This window comes from Schistocerca nitens, chromosome 2 (genome assembly GCF_023898315.1).
Source record: "Schistocerca nitens isolate TAMUIC-IGC-003100 chromosome 2, iqSchNite1.1, whole genome shotgun sequence".
NCBI lineage: Eukaryota > Metazoa > Arthropoda > Insecta > Orthoptera > Acrididae > Schistocerca > Schistocerca nitens.
The window spans coordinates 999,309,904-999,330,968 of record NC_064615.1 but is presented as its reverse complement, the minus strand read 5'-3'; the positions used below and the strand labels follow the sequence as shown (position 1 = coordinate 999,330,968).

Below are 21,065 nucleotides of genomic sequence, written 5' to 3'. Positions count from 1 at the left end.
GCGATCACCTAGAATAAGAGTGTCCGCACGTTCTTACATTGCAGCAGTAGCAGTTATGTGCGGCCGGCCAGCACGCGGGAGATGGGACAGGTCTGCCACAACCTGGTTGCGGTGATGTGAGACGCCTCGCTGAATGTCTCACCTTGCTTTTGTTCACCGTCAGGTCAACGTAGACATTCTGCAAGCGCCAATGAATACCTGCGATGCCCTGATTTTCTTCTAAAACAAACTCAATGACAGCTCTCTGCTTGGAACGCACCTTCGTTACAGATGCAACTTTGAAGGTTACGTATAGCGCCGCCATCTATCGGAACTCATGAAACTGTAAGGGCTGAAGCGGGAATGAGGTCCTACAATAAATATTTTTTCAAACAAAAGTGAACGAGAAAATAAAAGTATGGCATTACTTATTGAACGCCCCTCGTACTTTGAGCAAGCCCACTAGATCCTAACTGTTTTTGGACAGTCCTTCACCTTTCTAGGCAACGGCCTTGCCGCAGTGGATACACCGGTTCCCGTGAGATCACCGAAGTTAAGCGCTGTCTAGCGTGGTCGGCACTTGGATGGGTGGCCGTCCAGGCCGCCATGCGCTATTGTCATTTTTCGGGGTGCACTCAGCCTCGTGATGCCAATTGAGGAGCTACTCGACCGAATAGTAGCGGCTTCGGTCAAGAATACTATCATAACGACCGGGAAAGCGATGTGCTAACCCCACGCCCCTCCTATCCGCATCCTCCACTGAGGATGACACGGCGGTCGGATGGTCCCGGTAGGCCAGTCGTGGTCTGAAGACGGAGAGCTTTTTTCGTCTATCTATAACCTATCATATTCAAACTTCATGCAGTTACACACACTCACGGAAGAGTGTAGAGAGGGAATGGGAAGTGTAATACATTAAAATAAAACACAGATCGGTTCACTCATATCCAAAGGCCATATTTCATGAGTGTAAAATAGAAAAATTGTTGTTATGTCACAGAATACCACGACAGTCCATCTAATGACACTCTAAATAGTGGGAGAGCAAATGGTTTAAATGGAGCATTCTAACCGTACAGCTTATAACTGTCTTGTTACATAATTGTCATAACATCAAACAAAGCTTCCTGTATATTTGGCAAGGAAGCCAAGGAACTACTTCAAAAATGATCAACATTGCGTTAGCTCCGTACATCTGATGGAATAAAGTTAGTAATGCTTCAGCTTGACGTCAATCGAAAGGTGTCACTGATATAAAACTGAGTAACTTTCCGCAGCAATATGCTATTTCGTAAATATTGGCATAATTTCTCTGAGATTACAGTAATCACATATTTACATTTTTATAATAAATATATAGTTTGTTGGGATGACAGTTCAGTGTTTCTATATTCTTATTTTGACCGTAAGTAACCATCTTTAGATATGCAAAAATAATTAACCAGTGCAATACAGGTTTGAACATAACTGTTCATTCTATAAGCTACACTGAATAAGTGAAAAATTTACGATCCCGAGAGACATTTAATTTATTTTTTTGTACATTATTACCTTCTAGCACTAACATTTTTCGAACTGTAGCAGGATGTAGTACTTAAAAACAGCTTCAGATGCTCATTCTATTACTGGAATTAACAGTAACGAAAAGATACATGTCATCAACTGGTTCTATTAATCACTTGTAAAAATCTGCAGTGACTGCCCTTCCCGAGCAGATTTCTTTCCTTCTTTTATTGTTATGACTTAGAAATGTCCTAGGGTCGATATTGAATATAAAGACGACACTGATGATGATTAATTAAAGGTTGTAAATAAATCCACATACAATTAATTCTACTGTTTATTTACGACATAATAAATTTTAAATATATTCTGTGACATGCTGAAATATATCTCAGTTCACCAAGCGTGTGTGTATCGATATAATAGGTGGCAGGTAACAGAGAAAATGCACTGTCTGCAATTCAGAGGTGAAGTTTAACTTCAGTCGTCATCAGAATCGGATCCATTACAGCCATGTGCAAAGCAGAGGATGGTGGTAGTCTCGACCCGCCCTGGACCATGCTTCACACAGCATCCCGGACTTTTGTCGTCATCGTCGCATAGGCAACACCGCTCTGCGCCACCTGGTACAAAAAGGTACAAAAAAAAAAGACATTAGAAAGGCTCATAACATAACCCTTCTGTCAAACAAGACACACCCTTAGACACTTCCTTAAAGAGTGGAGGCGACACCACAGCCAGTGCGAGACCGCTGTATGCCATCTGAAACCAACACAAGAAGTTATAAATTCAGAGAGTGGTGTCCAGAGAGGGGAATGTGCCGCCGCTTCCTCCCGGAAATTAAAAATTCCCCTCCAACCCCCCCTCCCCCCCCACGAGAACTTCATATCTACACTGACGGAAAAAATAAAATCGCAGCACCAAGAAAGAGTTGTGCGACATAAAAGAAAGTTGGCAGGTGTGTTTCTACATATGAAAGGTGATATCTATTCAAATTTCACGATAGTCGCATAAGACTAGCTGTAAGTAGACTGTTTAGGTTTTTATATTGGTAACGCCACGTAGCGCTCTATATGAAAATCACTGACTGTGCTGCGTGCAGTCTGTGGCTGGTCTGCATTGTTCGAATTTGTTATTGTAGTGTTGGGCAGTTGACTGTTAACAGCGCGTAGCGTTGCGCAGTTGGAGGTGAGCCGCCAACAGTGGTGGATGTTGGGAGGAATGGCAGAATTTTGAGAGCGGACGATCTGGACGTGTGTCCATCAGAAAGAGTACATTTGTATTATTGGATATCATGAACTGATACATATATATGATGACTTTTGAACATTATTAAGGTAAATACATTGTTTGTTCTTTATCAAAATCTTTCATTTGCTAACTATGCCTATCAGTAGTTAGTGCCTTCAGTAGTTAGAATCTTTTACTTAGCTGGCAGTAGTGGCGCTCGCTGTATTGCAGTAGTTCGAGTAACGAAGATTTTTGTGAGTTAAGTGATTCATGAAAGGTATAGGTTATTGTTAGTCAGGGCCATTCTTTTGTAGGGATTACCGCTACGGTCGCAGGTTCGAATCCTGCCTCGGGCATGGCTGTGTGTGATGTCCGTAGGTTAGTTAGGTTTAAGTAGTTCTAAGTTCTAGGGGACTAATGACCTCAGAAGTTGAGTCCCATAGTGCTCAGAGCCATTTGAACCATTTTTTGTAGGGATTATTGAAAGTCAGATTGCGTTGCACTAAAAATATTGTGTGTCAGTTTAGTGTTGGTCAGAATAGGTAAAGAGAGAAATGTCTGAGTACGTTCAGTTCTGCTCAGCTGTTTGAAAATCAAATAACGTAAGAGATTTTTCAGCACAGAAATTCATTAATTTTTCTAAGGGGACGTTTGATAGCGCTAGTAGCTACGCTATGAGAATGGAGATCAGGTTTGATTTAAATACACGCTGTACCAGTCGTGAGAGCTAGTACCTTTGAGGCTGGCCGTGGAGAGTTGATGTCAGTCAAGAATGACTTTAAGGTGACAAAGACGCCATTGTGAGCACCTCACTGGATTTGAACGAGTCCGTACAATGGGGCTACCAGAAGCTGGGCGTTCCTTCTGCGATATTGCAGGAATACTTGGCAGGAATGTAGCCACGATGCTTAATTGCTGGCGCTCGTGGTCACGAGAATCTACAGTCACAAGATGATCAGGCTCCGACGGCCACGTGACACTACCGAGATGACAGGTAACAAGTAATAGAAATGATGTGCTGTTAGCAGTTCACAGGTGAAGTTTAATTTCAGATGTCATCAGCATCGATTTCTATTACTGGAATTAACAGAATTGACAAGAGTCTTCCCATCGCCTGGTTCTACCAATTATCTGCAGAATGAATGCCCTTCCCAAACAGTAATGGTTGGACGTGGGAGTTCGTATGACACCAGGAGCACTCTCGTGTTTATCCCACGCGTCCTGTCTGCAAATAAGTATGTCAATCTGGTGATTTGATCTATTGTGTTGCATGGATCTGCATCCAACACTCACATGCGCCACCTATTCAACACAATGGATGCACGTTTGCATGTTTTTATTCAACATTCTGGCGGTTACGCCGGTTGTTAGGGTATTAGCATCTGCAACAGTAATATGAGCATCATTTGGCACCACAGTGACACAACGAACTACTACAATTCGGTTCCTTCAAGGAAAGCTCCGAGCCAGACATCCTGTAGCATGCGTTCCACTGACCCCAGACCACCGCCATTTGCGACTTCAGTGGTGTCAAGCGAGAGATCATATAAGGACAGGGTAGAGGTCTGTTGTGTTTTCTGACGGACACTGTTTCTGAGTCGGAGCAGTGATGGCCATATGTTGGTTAGAAGGAGACCACTTGTGGGCCTGCAACCAACCTCTCTGCGCGCTAAACGCACTGGACCTACATCTGGATTTATGGTCTGAGCATGAAAGCGGAAGCACTGTGTGGTGATCGCACGGACACTGACTGCAGTTTTGTACGCCAGTCTGGTGATTCGACCTGTTGTGTTGCTATTCATGAACAGCATTTCTATGTGTGTTTTCCAACCGGATAGCGCTCGCCCACATACCGCTGTTTTAGCCCAACATGGTCTGCAGACTGTTGACATGTCTTACCTGCTCGATCACCAGACAGATCTGGTGATCGAGTGGGATATCATCGGACGACAACTTCAGCATCATCCACAAACAGCACTAGCCGTCCTGTATAGATATATACTAAGATGGCATCTGTTCTTTCGGACATGTCAGAAAGAACAGATACCATCTTAGTAACCGAGCGAGGTGGCGCAGTGGTTAGCACACTGGACTCGCATTCGGGAGGACGACGGTTCAATCCCGCGTCCGGCCATACTGATTTAGGGCTTCCGTGATTTCCCTAAATCGCTCCAGGCAAATGCCAGGATGATTCCTTTCAAAGGGCACGGCCGAATTCCTTCCCCGTCCTTAACCTAATTCGATGAGACCGATGACCTCGCTGTTTGGTCTCTTCCCCCAAACAATCAATCCAACCATCTTAGTAAATATATAGTCAAGGCTCACCGGCCACTTGACCATCTTCTTCTTCTGTGCGAATGCACAAACAGTGCCCGAACTCTGGGCAATAGGCAACGCGCCGCGAGTAATGAGTATAATGGGCGGGGGCACTACGAATATAGTGCTGGACAATACGTGGGTTTCGCGGGAGGCGTGCCAGAGATAAATCCCTGCAGTCGCGCTATCCTCTGTGTCCTCGGTGGCTCAGATGGATAGAACGTCTGCCATGTAAGCAGGACATCCCTGGTTCGAGTCCCGGTCGGGGCACACATTTTCATCTGTCCCCGTTGACGTATGTCAACGCCTGTAAGCAGCTAAGGGTGTTCATTTCATTGTAATTTCGTCCTGTATAGAGCGGCAAGTGCAACAGGCATGTATCTCCGTCCCATACTGACATCCAGCGCGTATGCAACACGAGTGAAGCACGTTTGCATGTTTGCATTCGATATTCTGGCGGTCACGCCGCTTGTTAACGTACTATAATTTGACATTTGCAATGGCTTATCTCGGATTGCATAAACCTGTGATCTTGCAATTTTAATCACTTACGTATGTTATCCATACAAATGTATTCCTGAAATTTCATTACTCTAGAGTAACTATTTTTTGGGTGTTTCCATTTATTTCCGTCAGTGAATTTGTATATAAGTTTAAAAGTCAAAATAACATATGAATTTAAATTCTCGTCTTGACTGGTGCTACGTAACAGCTAACAAGCTTGCATTGTTTTGAGAAATTTCAACTGTGCCGGCAGTATGAAATCATAAATGGACAAATCTTGATAATTTTGCGTATACTAATACACCGAACAGGATTTAGGTAAATACAAATGCTGCCGCCTGCTATACACTACGACACTAAGAAGTTTCCACTATTATAATAAATTTCAACTTCATAGATATTTTAATGGTTTTGTCTGTAAACAACTTAATATGGAAGAGTGATGTGACTATGCAATGTGCGGCGGCTCTTAGTCAATTCGTCGTACGAAAAGAAAAGTTTGCGTCGAAATACAATATCGAAACAACAAACGTTATTTGATTCCTTTTGGTATACAAGACAGCGTACTGTAGAAAACATAAATGATTGCGAGTCTACTGAAAGAAATGCTAGTGAATCTACGGCTAGGCTACACACATACAACGCAAGCCGCCGTATGGTGCGTGGCGGAGGGTTCAAAAATGGCTCTGAGCAATATGGGACTTAACATCGGAGGTCATCAGTCCCCGTGGCGGAGGGTACCCTGTACCTCAACCAGCCGTTTCCTTTCCTGTTCCACTCGCTGATGCAGTGTGGGAAAAAGGCCTGTCTATATGTATCCGTATGAGGTCTCGTCTCTTGTATCTTACCTTCGTGCTCCGTAAGCGAAACGTAAGTTGGCCGCAGTAGGATCGTTCTGCAGTCAGCTTCAGATGTTGGTTCTCTAAATTTACTTAGTAGTGTTCCTCGAAAACAACATCGCCTTCCGTCCAGGAACCCCAACTGAGTTCTCGAAGCATCTCCCTATCACTTGCATGTTGTTCAGACCTACCAGTGAGGAATCTAGCAGCCTGCCTCTGTATTGCTTCGATGTCTTCGTTAATTCCGACCTGGTGTGGATCCCAAACAAGCCGTACTCAAGAGTAGGTCGCACTAGCGTCCAATACGCCGCCTCCTTTACGGATGAACCACACTGTCCCAAAATTCTCCCAATAAATCGAAGTCGATTATTCGTCTTCACCACCACAATCCTCACATTCCATTTCATATCGGTTTGCAACGTCACGCCCATATACACTCCTGGAAATGGAAAAAAGAACACATTGACACCGGTGTGTCAGACCCACCATACTTGCTCCGGACACTGCGAGAGGGCTGTACAAGCAATGATCACACGCACGGCACAGCGGACACACCAGGAACCGCGGTGTTGGCCGTCGAATGGCGCTAGCTGCGCAGCATTTGTGCACCGCCGCCGTCAGTGTCAGCCAGTTTGCCGTGGCATACGGAGCTCCATCGCAGTCTTTAACACTGGTAGCATGCCGCGACAGCGTGGACGTGAACCGTATGTGCAGTTGACGGACTTTGAGCGAGGGCGTATAGTGGGCATGCGGGAGGCCGGGTGGACGTACCGCCGAATTGCTCAACACGTAGGGCGTGAGGTCTCCACAGTACATCGATGTTGTCGCCAGTGGTCGGCGGAAGGTGCACGTGCCCGTCGACCTGGGACCGGACCGCAGCGACGCACGGATGCACGCCAAGACCGTAGGATCCTACGCAGTGCCGTAGGGGACCGCACCGCCACTTCCCAGCAAATTAGGGACACTGTTGCTCCTGGGGTATCGGCGAGGACCATTCGCAACCGTCTCCATGAAGCTGGGCTACGGTCCCGCACACCGTTAGGCCGTCTTCCGCTCACGCCCCAACATCGTGCAGCCCGCCTCCAGTGGTGTCGCGACAGGCGTGAATGGAGGGACGAATGGAGACGTGTCGTCTTCAGCGATGAGAGTCGCTTCTGCCTTGGTGCCAATGATGGTCGTATGCGTGTTTGGCGCCGTGCAGGTGAGCGCCACAATCAGGACTGCATACGATCGAGGCACACAGGGCCAACACCCGGCATCATGGTGTGGGGAGCGATCTCCTACACTGGCCGTACACCGCTGGTGATCGTCGAGGGGACACTGAATAGTGCACGGTACATCCAAACCGTCATCGAACCCATCGTTCTACCATTCCTAGACCGGCAAGGGAACTTGCTGTTCCAACAGGACAATGCACGTCCGCATGTATCCCGTGCCACCCAACGTGCTCTAGAAGGTGTAAGTCAACTACCCTGGCCAGCAAGATCTCCGGATCTGTCCCCCATTGAGCATGTTTGGGACTGGATGAAGCGTCGTCTCACGCGGTCTGCACGTCCGGCACGAACGCTGGTCCAACTGAGGCGCCAGGTGGAAATGGCATGGCAAGCCGTTCCACAGGACTACATCCAGCATCTCTACGATCGTCTCCATGGGAGAATAGCAGCCTGCATTGCTGCGAAAGGTGGATATACACTGTACTAGTGCCGACATTGTGCATGCTCTGTTGCCTGTGTCTATGTGCCTGTGGTTCTGTCAGCGTGATCATGTGATGTATCTGACCCCAGGAATGTGTCAATAAAGTTTCCCCTTCCTGGGACAATGAATTCACGGTGTTCTTATTTCAATTTCCAGGAGTGTATTTAAAAGACTCGACTGTGTCATGTAGGACACTATAAATGCATACGAGTGCTGCGGATTGTCTTTCCTATTCATCCGCATAAACTTGAATTTTTCTACATTTAAAGCCCGCTGCCATTCATCATTGCGACTAGAAGTTGTGTCTAAGACATCTTCTTATCATCCTACAGTCACTCATCGTCCATACCTTCATGTACACCACGGGATCATCAAGAGACAACCATAGACTGGTGCACACCCGGTTCGGCAGATGATTTATATACATGGTAACAATTACTGAATGATACAAAAAAAACGTAAATTACTTAAAACTACGGCGTGCACATTTATTCAACATCTAAACGTCACTACAGATATTCGGATTTAGGTTATGACATGTTCGATATGCCTGCCATTATTGGCGATGATGTGGCAGAGACGAACAGCGAAGTTCTGTATGACCCGCTGAATTGTCGGAACATCTATGGGTAGATGACCTCTTGAATGGCTGGTTTTATCTCTGCAATGGTTTTGGGATTATTTACGTACACCTTGTCTTTAATATAGCCCCACAAATAGGAGTCACATGTGTTCAAATCTGGAGAATATGGCGGCCAATCGACGCCCATGTCAGTGGCCTCTGGGGACCCCAGAGCCAGAATGCGGTCCTCAAAGTGCTCCTCCAGGACATCACACACTTTCCTGCTTCGATGTGGTCGAGTTCCGTCTTGCTTGAACGACATCTTGTCGAAATCAGCGTCTCTTTGGATAAGGGGGATGAAATCATCTTCCAAATCCTTCACGTACCGTTCGCTAGTCGCCGTGCCATCAAGGAATATCGCACCGATTATTCCGTCACTGGACATTGCACACCACACAGTCACCCGTTGAGGATGAAGAGACTTCTCGATTGCGAAATGCGGATTCTCAGGCCCCCAAATGCGCCAATTTTGGTTATTGACGAACCCATCCAAATGAAAGTGGCCTTCGTCGCTAAACCAAGCCATACTAATTCCCATCATGCCCCGCGGCCAACCGTGCAGTTAGAACGTCCTAACACAAACCGTTCAGAAGTTATGATGATATTATTTCATATAGTTCAGTAACTGTCACCCCTTATCTGGGGAATAATCAGACATATCGCACTTCCCTGGAGTGAATTGCTTTCTGAATCTCCAGTTACTCTTCCTGCGTCTTCGAACTTGATATTTACTATTTCTGACCCATCCATAAGTCGTCATCCAAAACAAACTGTTTAATTGGAGACTTGGTATCAGCAAAAATGGGAGTATATGTACATTAGGCTGTACTTCGACCGCAACGGGGATGGTGTCTCCTTGCAAACTGTTTGAAATGCATCTAATAATGATATCGAAGAAACAGGGGGCTATTCATTTCTGTATCCTTCACTAAATTTAGAAAAGCTACTGCAAGCACCGGAAAACTACAAACGCACGCCAAATCAGAAAAACATGCGAAAAATCTCGCACACGAAAATTGTAAATTACAGAGATTAAATGCTCAGATTTATGCCCAGATGGTTAACCACAATGAAACTGAAATAGTGTTAAACCTCCAAGCAGTGACTTCCTTAATTCGAAGTGTATTTCTTTTTCGGGGAAGAAATCCCCCACACTACAAATATGAACCTCTAACTCTTATTACAGTACCAAAAAGTGATATTAATCTTGAAAAATTGGTTAAATTTCAGTGTGAAATGTCCACATTTGTCAGAAAATATACTGATTCAGAATTACTAAATTCTGTTGGTGACGTTTTAAGCAGAGCCAAGATGAAGCAGTTCTATAAGATACTTTTCCTTAATGTCAAACGAATCTGCAAGTGTTTCCGACCAAAGTGATTTGGCTTTGCTAGTTCGTTATGTTGCGCTATCTTGGTCTTTTGAAGCGACAGAATGGATTTGAGGTCTGGTTTAACTGACGAGTACTAAAGCTGAACCTACATTTAGAGCAGTTGATAATAATCTAAAGAAACGAAAGCTTCTGTGTGGTAAATTAGTAACATGCTCTTTCTATGGTGCTGCTAATTTTAGTGATTCTGTCAGTCAGGTCCACGCTCGATTATCAGAGAAAAGGTGGCAGAAGTTGCCATACATTCACTGCAGAGGACACGTTTTGTCAGTTGCTGCTATCAACTGTAGGAATAAACATCCTGTATCAAAACATGCATAACATATTGTTCAGGACATTATTTTATAAAGTTTTCCATACTTCTCCTACATGAGAAAATGTGTTGCATCAAAATCAGTGTTCTTTAGGACAACCTGTTTTAAAAATACCTGAAGCTGTTCACATCCACTGGTTGAGTACCTATAGCACATTTCAAGTTATGTTCCCGTGCTATAAGCCGATCATCATGACATGTGAACACACGAGTATATGCAAGGGCGATATGGATTTAGCAAATCTGACAGTTGTTAAAAATGATGCGTTACAATTTTGTTGTACGTTTAGTGATTTTGGATGGTAGCTTAACCACCGTTTCAAACTTAATAAAGTATTGCAAAGAAAAAAATTCACAACTCCTAGCACTTGCTTCTAGAACCCGGAACATGTAAGACACATTTACTGGATGAAAATGAAGCACTAAATAAAACTGCAAAACCCTACAGAGAAAAGTAGCCGTATTCATCACGGTATACAAGCATACACTCAAGAGCGTTAGAAACATTCAATACACATCCCTTCATGCAAGAGAATCTAAGTCCCAAACATGTAAAACTAAAAACAAATAATAGTTCTTTCTATGTTAAGTTTGCACAAAAAAGGCGAGAATATCTGGTTGAAAACGGAAATGCCACAACAGTTCAAGAAAAAAATCAGTTAAATGTTAGTACATAAACTATGTTTGTACTAATTCTACTAACCACCTAACATATGAAGTACGTTTTAGCCAAGATATTATAAACAAAGCTCTAAAAGACAGCCGCAAAGAGATTACGAAAAAAGCTATGTCAACTCAGACAGTCAAATCTTACATCCTACAGCAAAATATGCATTACATATTGTTCAGGATATTATTATATAAAGTTTATCATGCTTCTCCTAAACGAGAAAATGTGTTGCATCAAAATCGCTATTCTTTAGGACAGCTCTCACAAATTTTTGCCAGGAGTAGGAGTCAGAGCTCTCACAGATTTTTGCCAAGAGTGGTAAACTTCACAAACATTCACTTCAATAACAGCGAACTTACTTTTCTAAACAAAAGCCTTAATGTAATGTATAGCAGTAACTTAATCATAATAACAACAAGGACATCATCTGTTCAGTACAAATAGCAGCTAATATGACCAGACTAAATAAAAATGAAAAAAAGTAATGAGCACTTGCTATTAATTCAATAGAGAAACACCTAAACTAAAATCCAATAGAAGAAGTTGAAGAGGAGAATCTGTTGCTTAAAAACATCAACAGGGAACTCTATGAGGGTGGCACATTGGTAGTGAAGGCCACTGAACGTACTAGATGAGTGATTATGAAGAAATCTGAATATGTAAGTAAGACACTTCATTTCCTTTAGAATTCTCATACACAGAAAATCACACAAGATCCCACACAGATTAACATTAACTTAAAGAAGCAGCTGAATAAGACATTTTTCTTATCAATTAGTGAGAAAATTCGTAGATTAGTAATAATGAATCCAGCAGCTCCAAAGTTATGGGCCCTACCAAAAATCCATAAGGCTAATGTCCTCATCAGACCCACTGCGAATTCTATTACCTATACAGGCGACAAAGTTATAAAAAATCTACATTCAATTTTACAAAATCAATACAAATTGCAAATCTGCTTTTCAGTGAAAATTAGTTACCAAACAATCAAGGCATCAAAGTACTTCAGATTCCAGTCAATGGTAACTTTATTTTCCTAGACATAGTAGAATATCAGACTATACCCACAGCTGTAACAGTTGTACTAACAGAATGACTTGATCTGTTCTCTCCCACAACTCTTTCAAATACAACAGCAAAATGCATAAACATGATGTAGGCCTAGCAACTGATAGTCCAACTCAATGGGATCATTGCAGAAAGTTTCATTAATCACCTTGAAAAAAAAAACCTTCTGAACAATAAGAACAATATCACTCAGAAAATTGTACACTGCTGCAGATATCTAAATGAGATATGCATGGCATATAATGGAACAAAGAGGAAATAGGTTGATAAGTAGATTCAATAACTCACACAATAATATTCGTTTCACCATAGAGCATCAGAAAGATAATAAAATAACTTTTTAGACGTGATAATAACCAATATAAACTAGACCCTGAACATCAATGTACACAGAAAACCAACAAACAAGGACAATGTTATCGATAAATCCTCCACATACCCCAAGTCATATAAACAAGCTGCTACCAAATCCTTCATAAATGGAGCACATAAATTCCCACTGAGCGCTACTGACTACAAGCTTCATGATATGCGGTACACATCATACCACATAAGCAGCGTAAAGGCACAACAAAGAAACTTTATTATTGTATAGCCAGCAGCAGGTTGGATAATAAAGTTTCTCTGTTGTGCCTTTACGCTGCTTATGGGGTATTATGTGTAAGGCATATTATGAAGCTCGGTTTACTGGCTAATTAAGTGGTCTTCACCACTAAATTATTTTAAAAATTTGTTTGGTTTCTTTTTTGTTAGCGTATATTATTTACACGATTACTCCTGAGTAACTACGGTTTTTCTGTTGAACATGGTAGTTCTTATTTATTTCATTGTAAAGAAATGGTGAATAGTCGTTTCTGGTCCGGTTTAAGTAATTTCCACTTATTATTACTGCTAATATATTTACATTCTTGCCATGCTGTCCACGTAACCTCCTCCTTTTTTGGCTCCTTAATCTCCATGCTCCTCCCCCTGCCCGTTTCCCAGCCCTCTATCCTCACCCCTCTCCCCCCTGCCTTACAGTCCCACTCCTACTCTACATCCACATGGTTATGATCATGTTACATCTTCCTCAGGAGGGCAAGTACATTTTTGGTGCCTTGAGAAAAGACAACTTTGTGGTTTAATGTTTGTTTTTATGTGAGGCATATTATGAACAAGTTTTTTATCTGCACATAATTTGTAAAGTTTTGTGTGGTAAAGTTTTTATGCTTGTAAGTAGGCAGAAATCATGAAGATTTTTAACCTCATATTGTGTTTTCTTTTAATACTAATGTTCCTGTTCATATTTAATGATTTTTAAGTGCCAACACGGCATACAACTTCGTAATACACGTCGTGGGTGGTGTTCTTGTGTTTTACTGTTCAGTACCCGTGGTCTAGGGGTAGCGTCTTTGAATCATAATCAAAACGTCTTCGGTCCCGGGTTCGATCCCCGCCACTGCCTAAATTTTGATAAATAATTAGCACTGGCGGCCGAAGACTTCCGGCATAAGAAGTCAGCCTCATTCTGCCAACGGCCTTGTCAAAGAGGGCGGAGGAGCGGATAGAGGTTCAGGTCACTCTCTTGTCATAGGGGTGAGAAATTGCCCCTAAAGGCGGAAGAATCAGCAATGATCAACGACATGAGGATGCAGAAGGCAATGGAAACCACTGCATTAAAGACATGTAACGTGTATCCACAGGACATGTGACCTGTAATTGAAGTATCATGACGATCTCCCCATTGGCAAAAGATTCCGGAATAGTCCCCCATTCGGATCTCCGGGAGGGGACTGACAAGGGGGAGGTTACCATGAGAAAAAGATTGAATAATCTACGAAAGGATAACGTTCTACGAGTCGGGGCGTGGAATGTCAGAAGCTTGAACGTGGTAGGGAAACTAGGAAACCTGAAAAGGGAAATGCAAAGGCTCAGTCTAGATATAGTAGAGGTCAGTGAAGTGGGAGAAAGACAAGGATTTCTGGTCAGATGAGTATCGGGTAATATCAATAGCAGCAGAAAATGGTATAACAGGTGTAGGATTCGTTATGAATAGGAAGGTAGGGCAGAGGGTGTGTTACTGTGAACAGTTCAGTGACCGGGTTGTTCTAATCAGAATCGACAGCAGACCAACACCGACAACGATAGTTCAGGTATACATGCCTACGTCGCAAGCTGAAGATGAACAGATAGAGAAAGTGTATGAGGATATTGAAAGGGTAATGCAGTATGTAAAGGGGGACGAAAATCTAATGGGCGACTGGAATGCAGTTGTAGGGGAAGGAGTAGAAGAAAAGGTTACAGGAGAATATGGGCTTGGGACAAGGAATGAAAGAGGAGAAAGACTAATTGAGTTCTGTAACAAGTTTCAGCTAGTAATAGCGAATACCCTGTTCAAGAATCACAAGAGGAGGAGGTATACTTGGAAAAGGCCGGGAGATACGGGAAGATTTCAATTACATTACATCATGGTCAGACAGAGATTCCGAAATCAGATACTGGATTGTAAGACGTACCCAGGAGCAGATATAGACTCAGATCACAATATAGTAGTGATGAAGAGTAGGCTGAAGTTCAAGACATTAGTCAGGAAGAATCAATACGCAAAGAAGTGGGATACGGAAGTACTAAGGAATGACGAGATACGTTTGAAGTTCTCTAACGCTATAGATACAGCAATAAGGAATAGCGCAGTAGGCAGTACAGTTGAAGAGGTATGGACATCTCTAAAAAGGGCCATCACAGAAGTTGGAAAGGAAAACATACGTACAAAGAAGGTAGCTGCGAAGAAACCATGGGTAACAGAAGAAATACTTCAGTTGATTGATGAAAGGAGGAAGTACAAACATGTTGCGGGAAATTCAGGAATACAGAAATACAAGTCGCTGAGGAATGAAATAAATAGGAAGTGCAGGGAAGCTAAGACGAAATGGCTGCAGGAAAAATGTGAAGACATCGAAAAAGATATGATTGTCGGAAGGACAGACTCAGCATACAGGAAAGTCAAAACAACCTTTGGTGACATTAAAAGCAACGGTGGTAACATTAAGAGTGCAACGGGAATTCCACTGTTAAATTCACATGAGAGAGCAGATAGGTGGAAAGAATACATTGAAAGCCTCTATGAGGGTGAAGATTTGTCTGTTGTGATAGAAGAAGAAACAGGAGTCGCTTTAGAAGAGATAGGGGATCCAGTATTAGAATCGGAATTTAAAGGAGCTTTGGAGGACTTACGGTCAAATAAGGCAGAAGGGATAGATAACATTCCATTAGAATTTCTAAAACCATTGGGGGAAGTGGCAACAAAACGACTATTCACGTTGGTGTGCAGAATATATGAGTCTGGCGACATACCATCTGACTTTCGGAAAAACATCATCCACACAATTCCGAAGACGCCAAGAGCTGAAAAGTGCGAGAATTATCGCACAATCAGCTTAACAGCTCATGCATCGAAGCTGCTTACAAGAATAATATACAGAAGAATGGAAAAGAAAATTGAAAATGCGCTAGGTGACGATCATTTTGGCTTTAGGAAAAGTAAATGGACGAGAGGGGCAATTCTGACGTTACGGCTAATAATGGAAGCAAGGCTAAAGAAAAATCAAGACACTTTCATAGGATTTGTCGACCTGGAAAAAGCGTTCGACAATATAAAATGGTGCAAGCTGTTCGAGATTCTGAAAATAGTATGGGTAAGCTATAGGGAGAGACGGGTCATATACAATATGTACATCAACCAAGAGGGAATAATAAGAGTGGACGATCAAGAACGAAGTGCTCGTATTAAGAAGGGTGTAAGACAAGGCTGTAGCCTTTCGCCTCTACTCTTCAATCTGTACATCGAGGGAGCAATGATGGAAATAAAAGAAAGGTTCAGGAGTGGAATTAAAATACAAGGTGAAAGGATATCAATGATACGATTCGCTTATGACATTGCTATCCTGAGTGAAAGTGAAGAAGAATTAAATGATCTGCTGAACGGAATGAACAGTCTAATGAGTACACAGTATGGTTTGGGAGTAAATCGGAGAAAGACGAAGGTAATGAGAAGTAGTAGAAATGAGAACAGCGAGAAAACATCAGGATTGATGGTCACGAAGTCAATGAAGTTAAGGAATTCTGCTACCTAGGCAGTAAAATAACCAATGACGGACGGAGCAAGGAGGACATCAAAAGCAGACTCGCTGTGGCAAAAAAGGCATTTCTGGCCAAGAGAAGTCTACTAATATCAAATACCGGCCTTAATTTGAGGAAGAAATTTCTGAGGATGTACGTCTGGAGTACAGCATTGTATGGTAGTGAAACATGGACTGTGGGAAACCCGGAACAGAAGGGAATCGAACATTTGAGATGTGGTGCTATAGACGAATGTTGAAAATTAGGTGGACTGATAAGGTAAGGAATGAGGAGGTTCTACGCAGAATCGGAGAGGAAAGGAATATGTGGAAAACACTGATAAGGAGAAGGGACAGGATGATAGGACATCTGCTAAGACATGAGGGAATGACTTCCATGGTACTAGAGGGAGCTGTAGAGGGCAAAAACTGTAGAGGAAGACAGAGATTGGAATACGTCAAGCAAATAATTGAGGACGTAGGTTGCAAGTGCTACTCTGAGATGAAGAGGTTAGCACAGGAAAGGAATTCGTGGCGGGCCGCATCAAACCAGTCAGTAGACTGATGACAAAAAAAAAAATTCAAATAGTTCACTGTTTTTGGTAAAGAATTGAAAAATAATAATTTTATTGTTGACTTGTACAATTTCACATTTAATGATTTTTATGTGCCAACACAGAATACAACTTTGTAATGCTCACCGAATGTGGCGCTGCTGTGTATTGCTGGTCAGTCAATTTAAGTATTTGACTCTTTTCGGTAAAGATTTTAGAAGGTATTAATTTTATTGTGAACTTGTACAGTTATTGTATAAATTTTTGTATTCTTGATGGTTGGAGAACATTTTAATAAATAAAAAGTTTCCTATATCCAGATAGGGCGCCTCCTTCCCAAGGTTTCCTTACGACAGTGGAAGGAGTAAACTGCCATTAAATGTTCATTGCACATTTTTGATGTCTTCGGAAATGCCATTTTCGGCTTTGTAATGTAGGATGATTTGAAAATTAGTATCGAACTGACGATAGTCATCGAATGAATAAAAAATTGCATCTTGGACTGGTTTTTTGTTCCACCGATTGACAGAAGTTGCTGACCAAAGCTACTCCAGCATTCTGGAAGTTCGTAAAAACCCAAGTATATAACCATAGCGTACTTAGGAGTCGCTTGAGAAAACATAGCAAAGCAGTTTAAAAACACAGATATCAGCCTAAGTGTCACTACCAACAACAACCTCAGGAAGTATCTAGTTGATGACATCTCACAATCAACAGAGAAAGTGAGAAAGTCAGGAATTTATAAAGCTACATGCAGTCATTAAAAACAAATACTATAGAACCAAATAGGCAGAAATTTTATAACCCATTTTGACTGTATCAGAAGTTAGAAAGCCAACAAGTCAGCTATAGCAAAACACAGATTGAACAGGACACAGCGTTGCAATAGGCAACGATTTTAAAGTACTGCACACCTGAGAAACGAGCTTGAAAATCGAAATCTTGGAGAAAATACAAATATTCAGCCCTTGGAGCAAATAGGAATATTCATTCACAGTGAAAACTGGATAAACGAGATCCTAAATGAAGTGCAACAGTTTGAGCACTTACGTTTCTTCAATAGTTCCAAGTCAGTGCTCTTAAAACAGAAAATACACCAAAATTAATATTATATATTAAAGTAGGTCACAGAAATACTTCTGTATTTCTTTAAAATAAATTTATCCTGTCGTTTTAATATAAAATTGTCAGAGTCCCTCATTTTGTGATATGTAACTTCGACCAACATCAGTGATGTGACAGCAAGGTGTGCACAAGACACTGCAAGTGACTAACAGCACCAGGATCGAAATAACCTGCGCTGTGACAGCCACATTTTCTCCTACCAGTTGAGTTGTTTATTGTATTATGTTTCAGATTATGATGAAGTTTGTGAACAATGGATAACAAGTTAATAGTGAAATGGAGGTACCCAAACACATCACAAGAAGGCAATCACTCGACTAGAACAAAGTGAGTGATTATTTGAAAACTTTCATTTGACCAGAAAACCACCACAGGAAGAAACGTAGCTAACCTCTCTTTCTCCCCAGGATGAGCAGAACACATACCAAGACTTTACAAATAATTTTGCTATCCATGTTCACTTTTATTAAACGTTTTTTCTCTGGTAGCATGACCTGATGATGAAGTCTAATCTAAAATACGTTGCTGATTAAATAATTAAATAGTCAACACAGTTTGTGACTGGTAACGGTATTTGTAATACCTTTTCATAAAGTAATATACAATGTGAACAACAATAAAACCAACAAAGAACAGATATGGATTTCTAGACCTTTTTCTTACATTGCCAGTCAGCAATGTGTCGCTGCAGTTTCTCAGTTTTATTAAAGTTCACCCTGTATAGAGAAGAGCTTCATAGAGAAAAATAGTTCTGACAATTTTTTCTGCTTTTGCATCTCCTCTGCATAAGATACTCTGCACACTTTTCCAACTGTCAATAGTTTAATTTATTGTGCTATTCACAGTACTGTCATGCCAAAAAAGAATACCTGGCAGAAAAAGTCATTAAATCTCGAAATGCAGGTTACATATATTACGTATTTTAGAAGTCAAAACGCTAACTTGGTTGTACTATTCTGGCAGTGTTCTGCAATTGTTAATTATAAATGTGTTGTGAAATTGTGCCACTTCTTCTTTGCTACAGCTCTTGTGACTAACAATTATCACAGGAGGTTTCTCTACTTTGTGAGAAGATTTGCGGTTTCACTGCTCGCTTCTTCTGTTACTGGTCAGACTCCAGAGAAGCATCGCAGACATCCTGGCAGCGTCGCCATTTGTCATGCCTCAATTATTATGTCAGACAGCTATTAAGCTCATAGTGCCCCACTGAACTTCAGATGGCGCTAAAAGTGTGTGAGGTGGCAGCAGCGGCTACAGTATATTGTAGTGTAGAATTAGTTTCTCATGATTGGTTATTTTATGCCAAAATATTTATTGAACGAAGTGTAGCTCGAAAGCCACTCATTTGTAGCCGATCTCTATCTCAGTTAGATTGGATATTTTCCACTTCGTTGAGGGAGATAAGTGATGTTATTACATGAAGTCATTATTTGAATTTGAAGGTGGGGAAAGTACACACTAAGGAAACTGTGCCTCTACATTATTGTAATAGCAGATTTGATGGTGAAAGTAAGCATTCAGGAAAGAGTGACTTTGCAGTATTGTGTTAGGCTTCTTTTACGACGTCAGTGTGGGCGTTGATGTATTTTAGTTAATGTCTGTAAATCTCTATACAGATAACAAGACAGTGTTATATGTATATAGATATGTAATTAGGAAAATGAATAGTTATAACAAATCTATGTTAGTTGGAGATTTGGACGTGTAGTCTCGGATTTAGTACCTTTTCCTATAAGGAAGAGGACATGCTAATTGTCTCTCCTATCATAGACAATATCCTGCGTCTTATTTGCCTGATAGTCATATTTAATATTTAAAGATATTTTAAAAGTATAGTTCACTTTTATAGCAAACGAATAATTTGCAAGTATCTTAAAGTGGTAAAAACAAGTGACAGATTACATAAACAAAAATCTCCAACGTTACAAAAATCAAATGTAATTCAAATATAATTCCCAACTAAAGAGGAATCTTGGTTCAGATTTGTTAATTTCCAAAGAGAGAAATTACTTCAGATTTCTTAAGTTAAAAAGGAGACAACGTATTTCCAGGATTTTATTTAAAGGGAAAGATGGTTAATTCTTGAAAGAAAGATACTTTACATGTTTCTGAGAGTTTGAGAATCTTAAAACGAATTAACACATTGGTATTCAAGTCATGCAACGATATTGTTGTAGCGTGGTTGCTACACGGAGCTAAAAACTGAAGGAAGTTGTCATTACCTCATGAACTTGAAGACGACTTCAGCCATCTTAAGTAGTCCAAAACGTTAGGTTCACCGCATTCATACCTGCACGGATCACCACGGTGATACTTCCTCGTGATGTCACTCTGACGTGCCCTTGCCCATTTTCTGTGCGTGATGGGTGCTTTGATTGAGTGGAGACGTGGTTGTTTCACAAAAAATGCCAGCTTGCGTTGTTGACGGATGTATTAATAGATCCCAGCGTAATCTAAAGTTTAAAGGGATCACCTTTCATTCGTAAGTAGAGCCGTTCAAGCAATATTTTCTTTCGCATATATGAATTGTGGTTGCACTGTTTATTTTTATTGTAATTACCTCATTTGACTTCAGATTTGCCTTTCTTTACTCAGTGTCCATTCTTTCTCCTCTTTGCTGTGCTTTTCATTGCTTTCCAAATCACAAACGCTCCAACGTCCGAGCCACACTGTATCAACGGTCTCGCTCCGGCTTACCACACGGCTATGTAATCACTGTGATTGTTGGGGCAGTATCTCATTCCCTAAATTCCCCCTGCCGATAATTATCATTCATTGTTCACATGTCCTCTCCATTGCTTACTTTCTGAAGAACTCTTTGGTTGAAAATTTATGTGCTCACTACGTCGTGCTTGCCCGCTGTTCGGTGTGTGAGTAGCAATCCATCCGTTTCACTGTATAGTTTTTCCGTCACGAAGTTTGTTGTAAGTAATCCACAGTGCTTCAACAGGAACAATGATGGACATAATTACAATATCAGACGAAAAAATTACATTGATTATGCTACATTAAGGTTGTCTGTACCTCAAACATGAGTTCGCAATGCTGCAACCAAAATTTTTGATCTTTTAACCATTCACATTAAATGTCTCACACGCAGCAAAGTAAAATTTGAAAGTAAACTGAAAACGTTTCTCTGTGACAGCTCCTCCTGTTCCGC

The 21,065-nt window shown here is 41.5% G+C and overlaps 1 protein-coding gene across 1 annotated transcript in view; it reads right to left on the bottom strand.

The window, feature by feature from the left end:
* Nucleotides 1-1,801: 1,801 nt before the first annotated feature.
* Nucleotides 1,802-21,065, bottom strand: part of LOC126237323 (uncharacterized) — a 45,089-nt gene continuing 25,825 nt past the window's right edge. Inside the window, exon 3 of the mRNA XM_049947292.1 lies at nucleotides 1,802-2,105. Within this exon, the coding sequence (XP_049803249.1) occupies nucleotides 1,963-2,105 (143 nt within the window). The 3' untranslated portion in view covers nucleotides 1,802-1,962. The remainder of the gene's footprint in view (nucleotides 2,106-21,065) is intronic.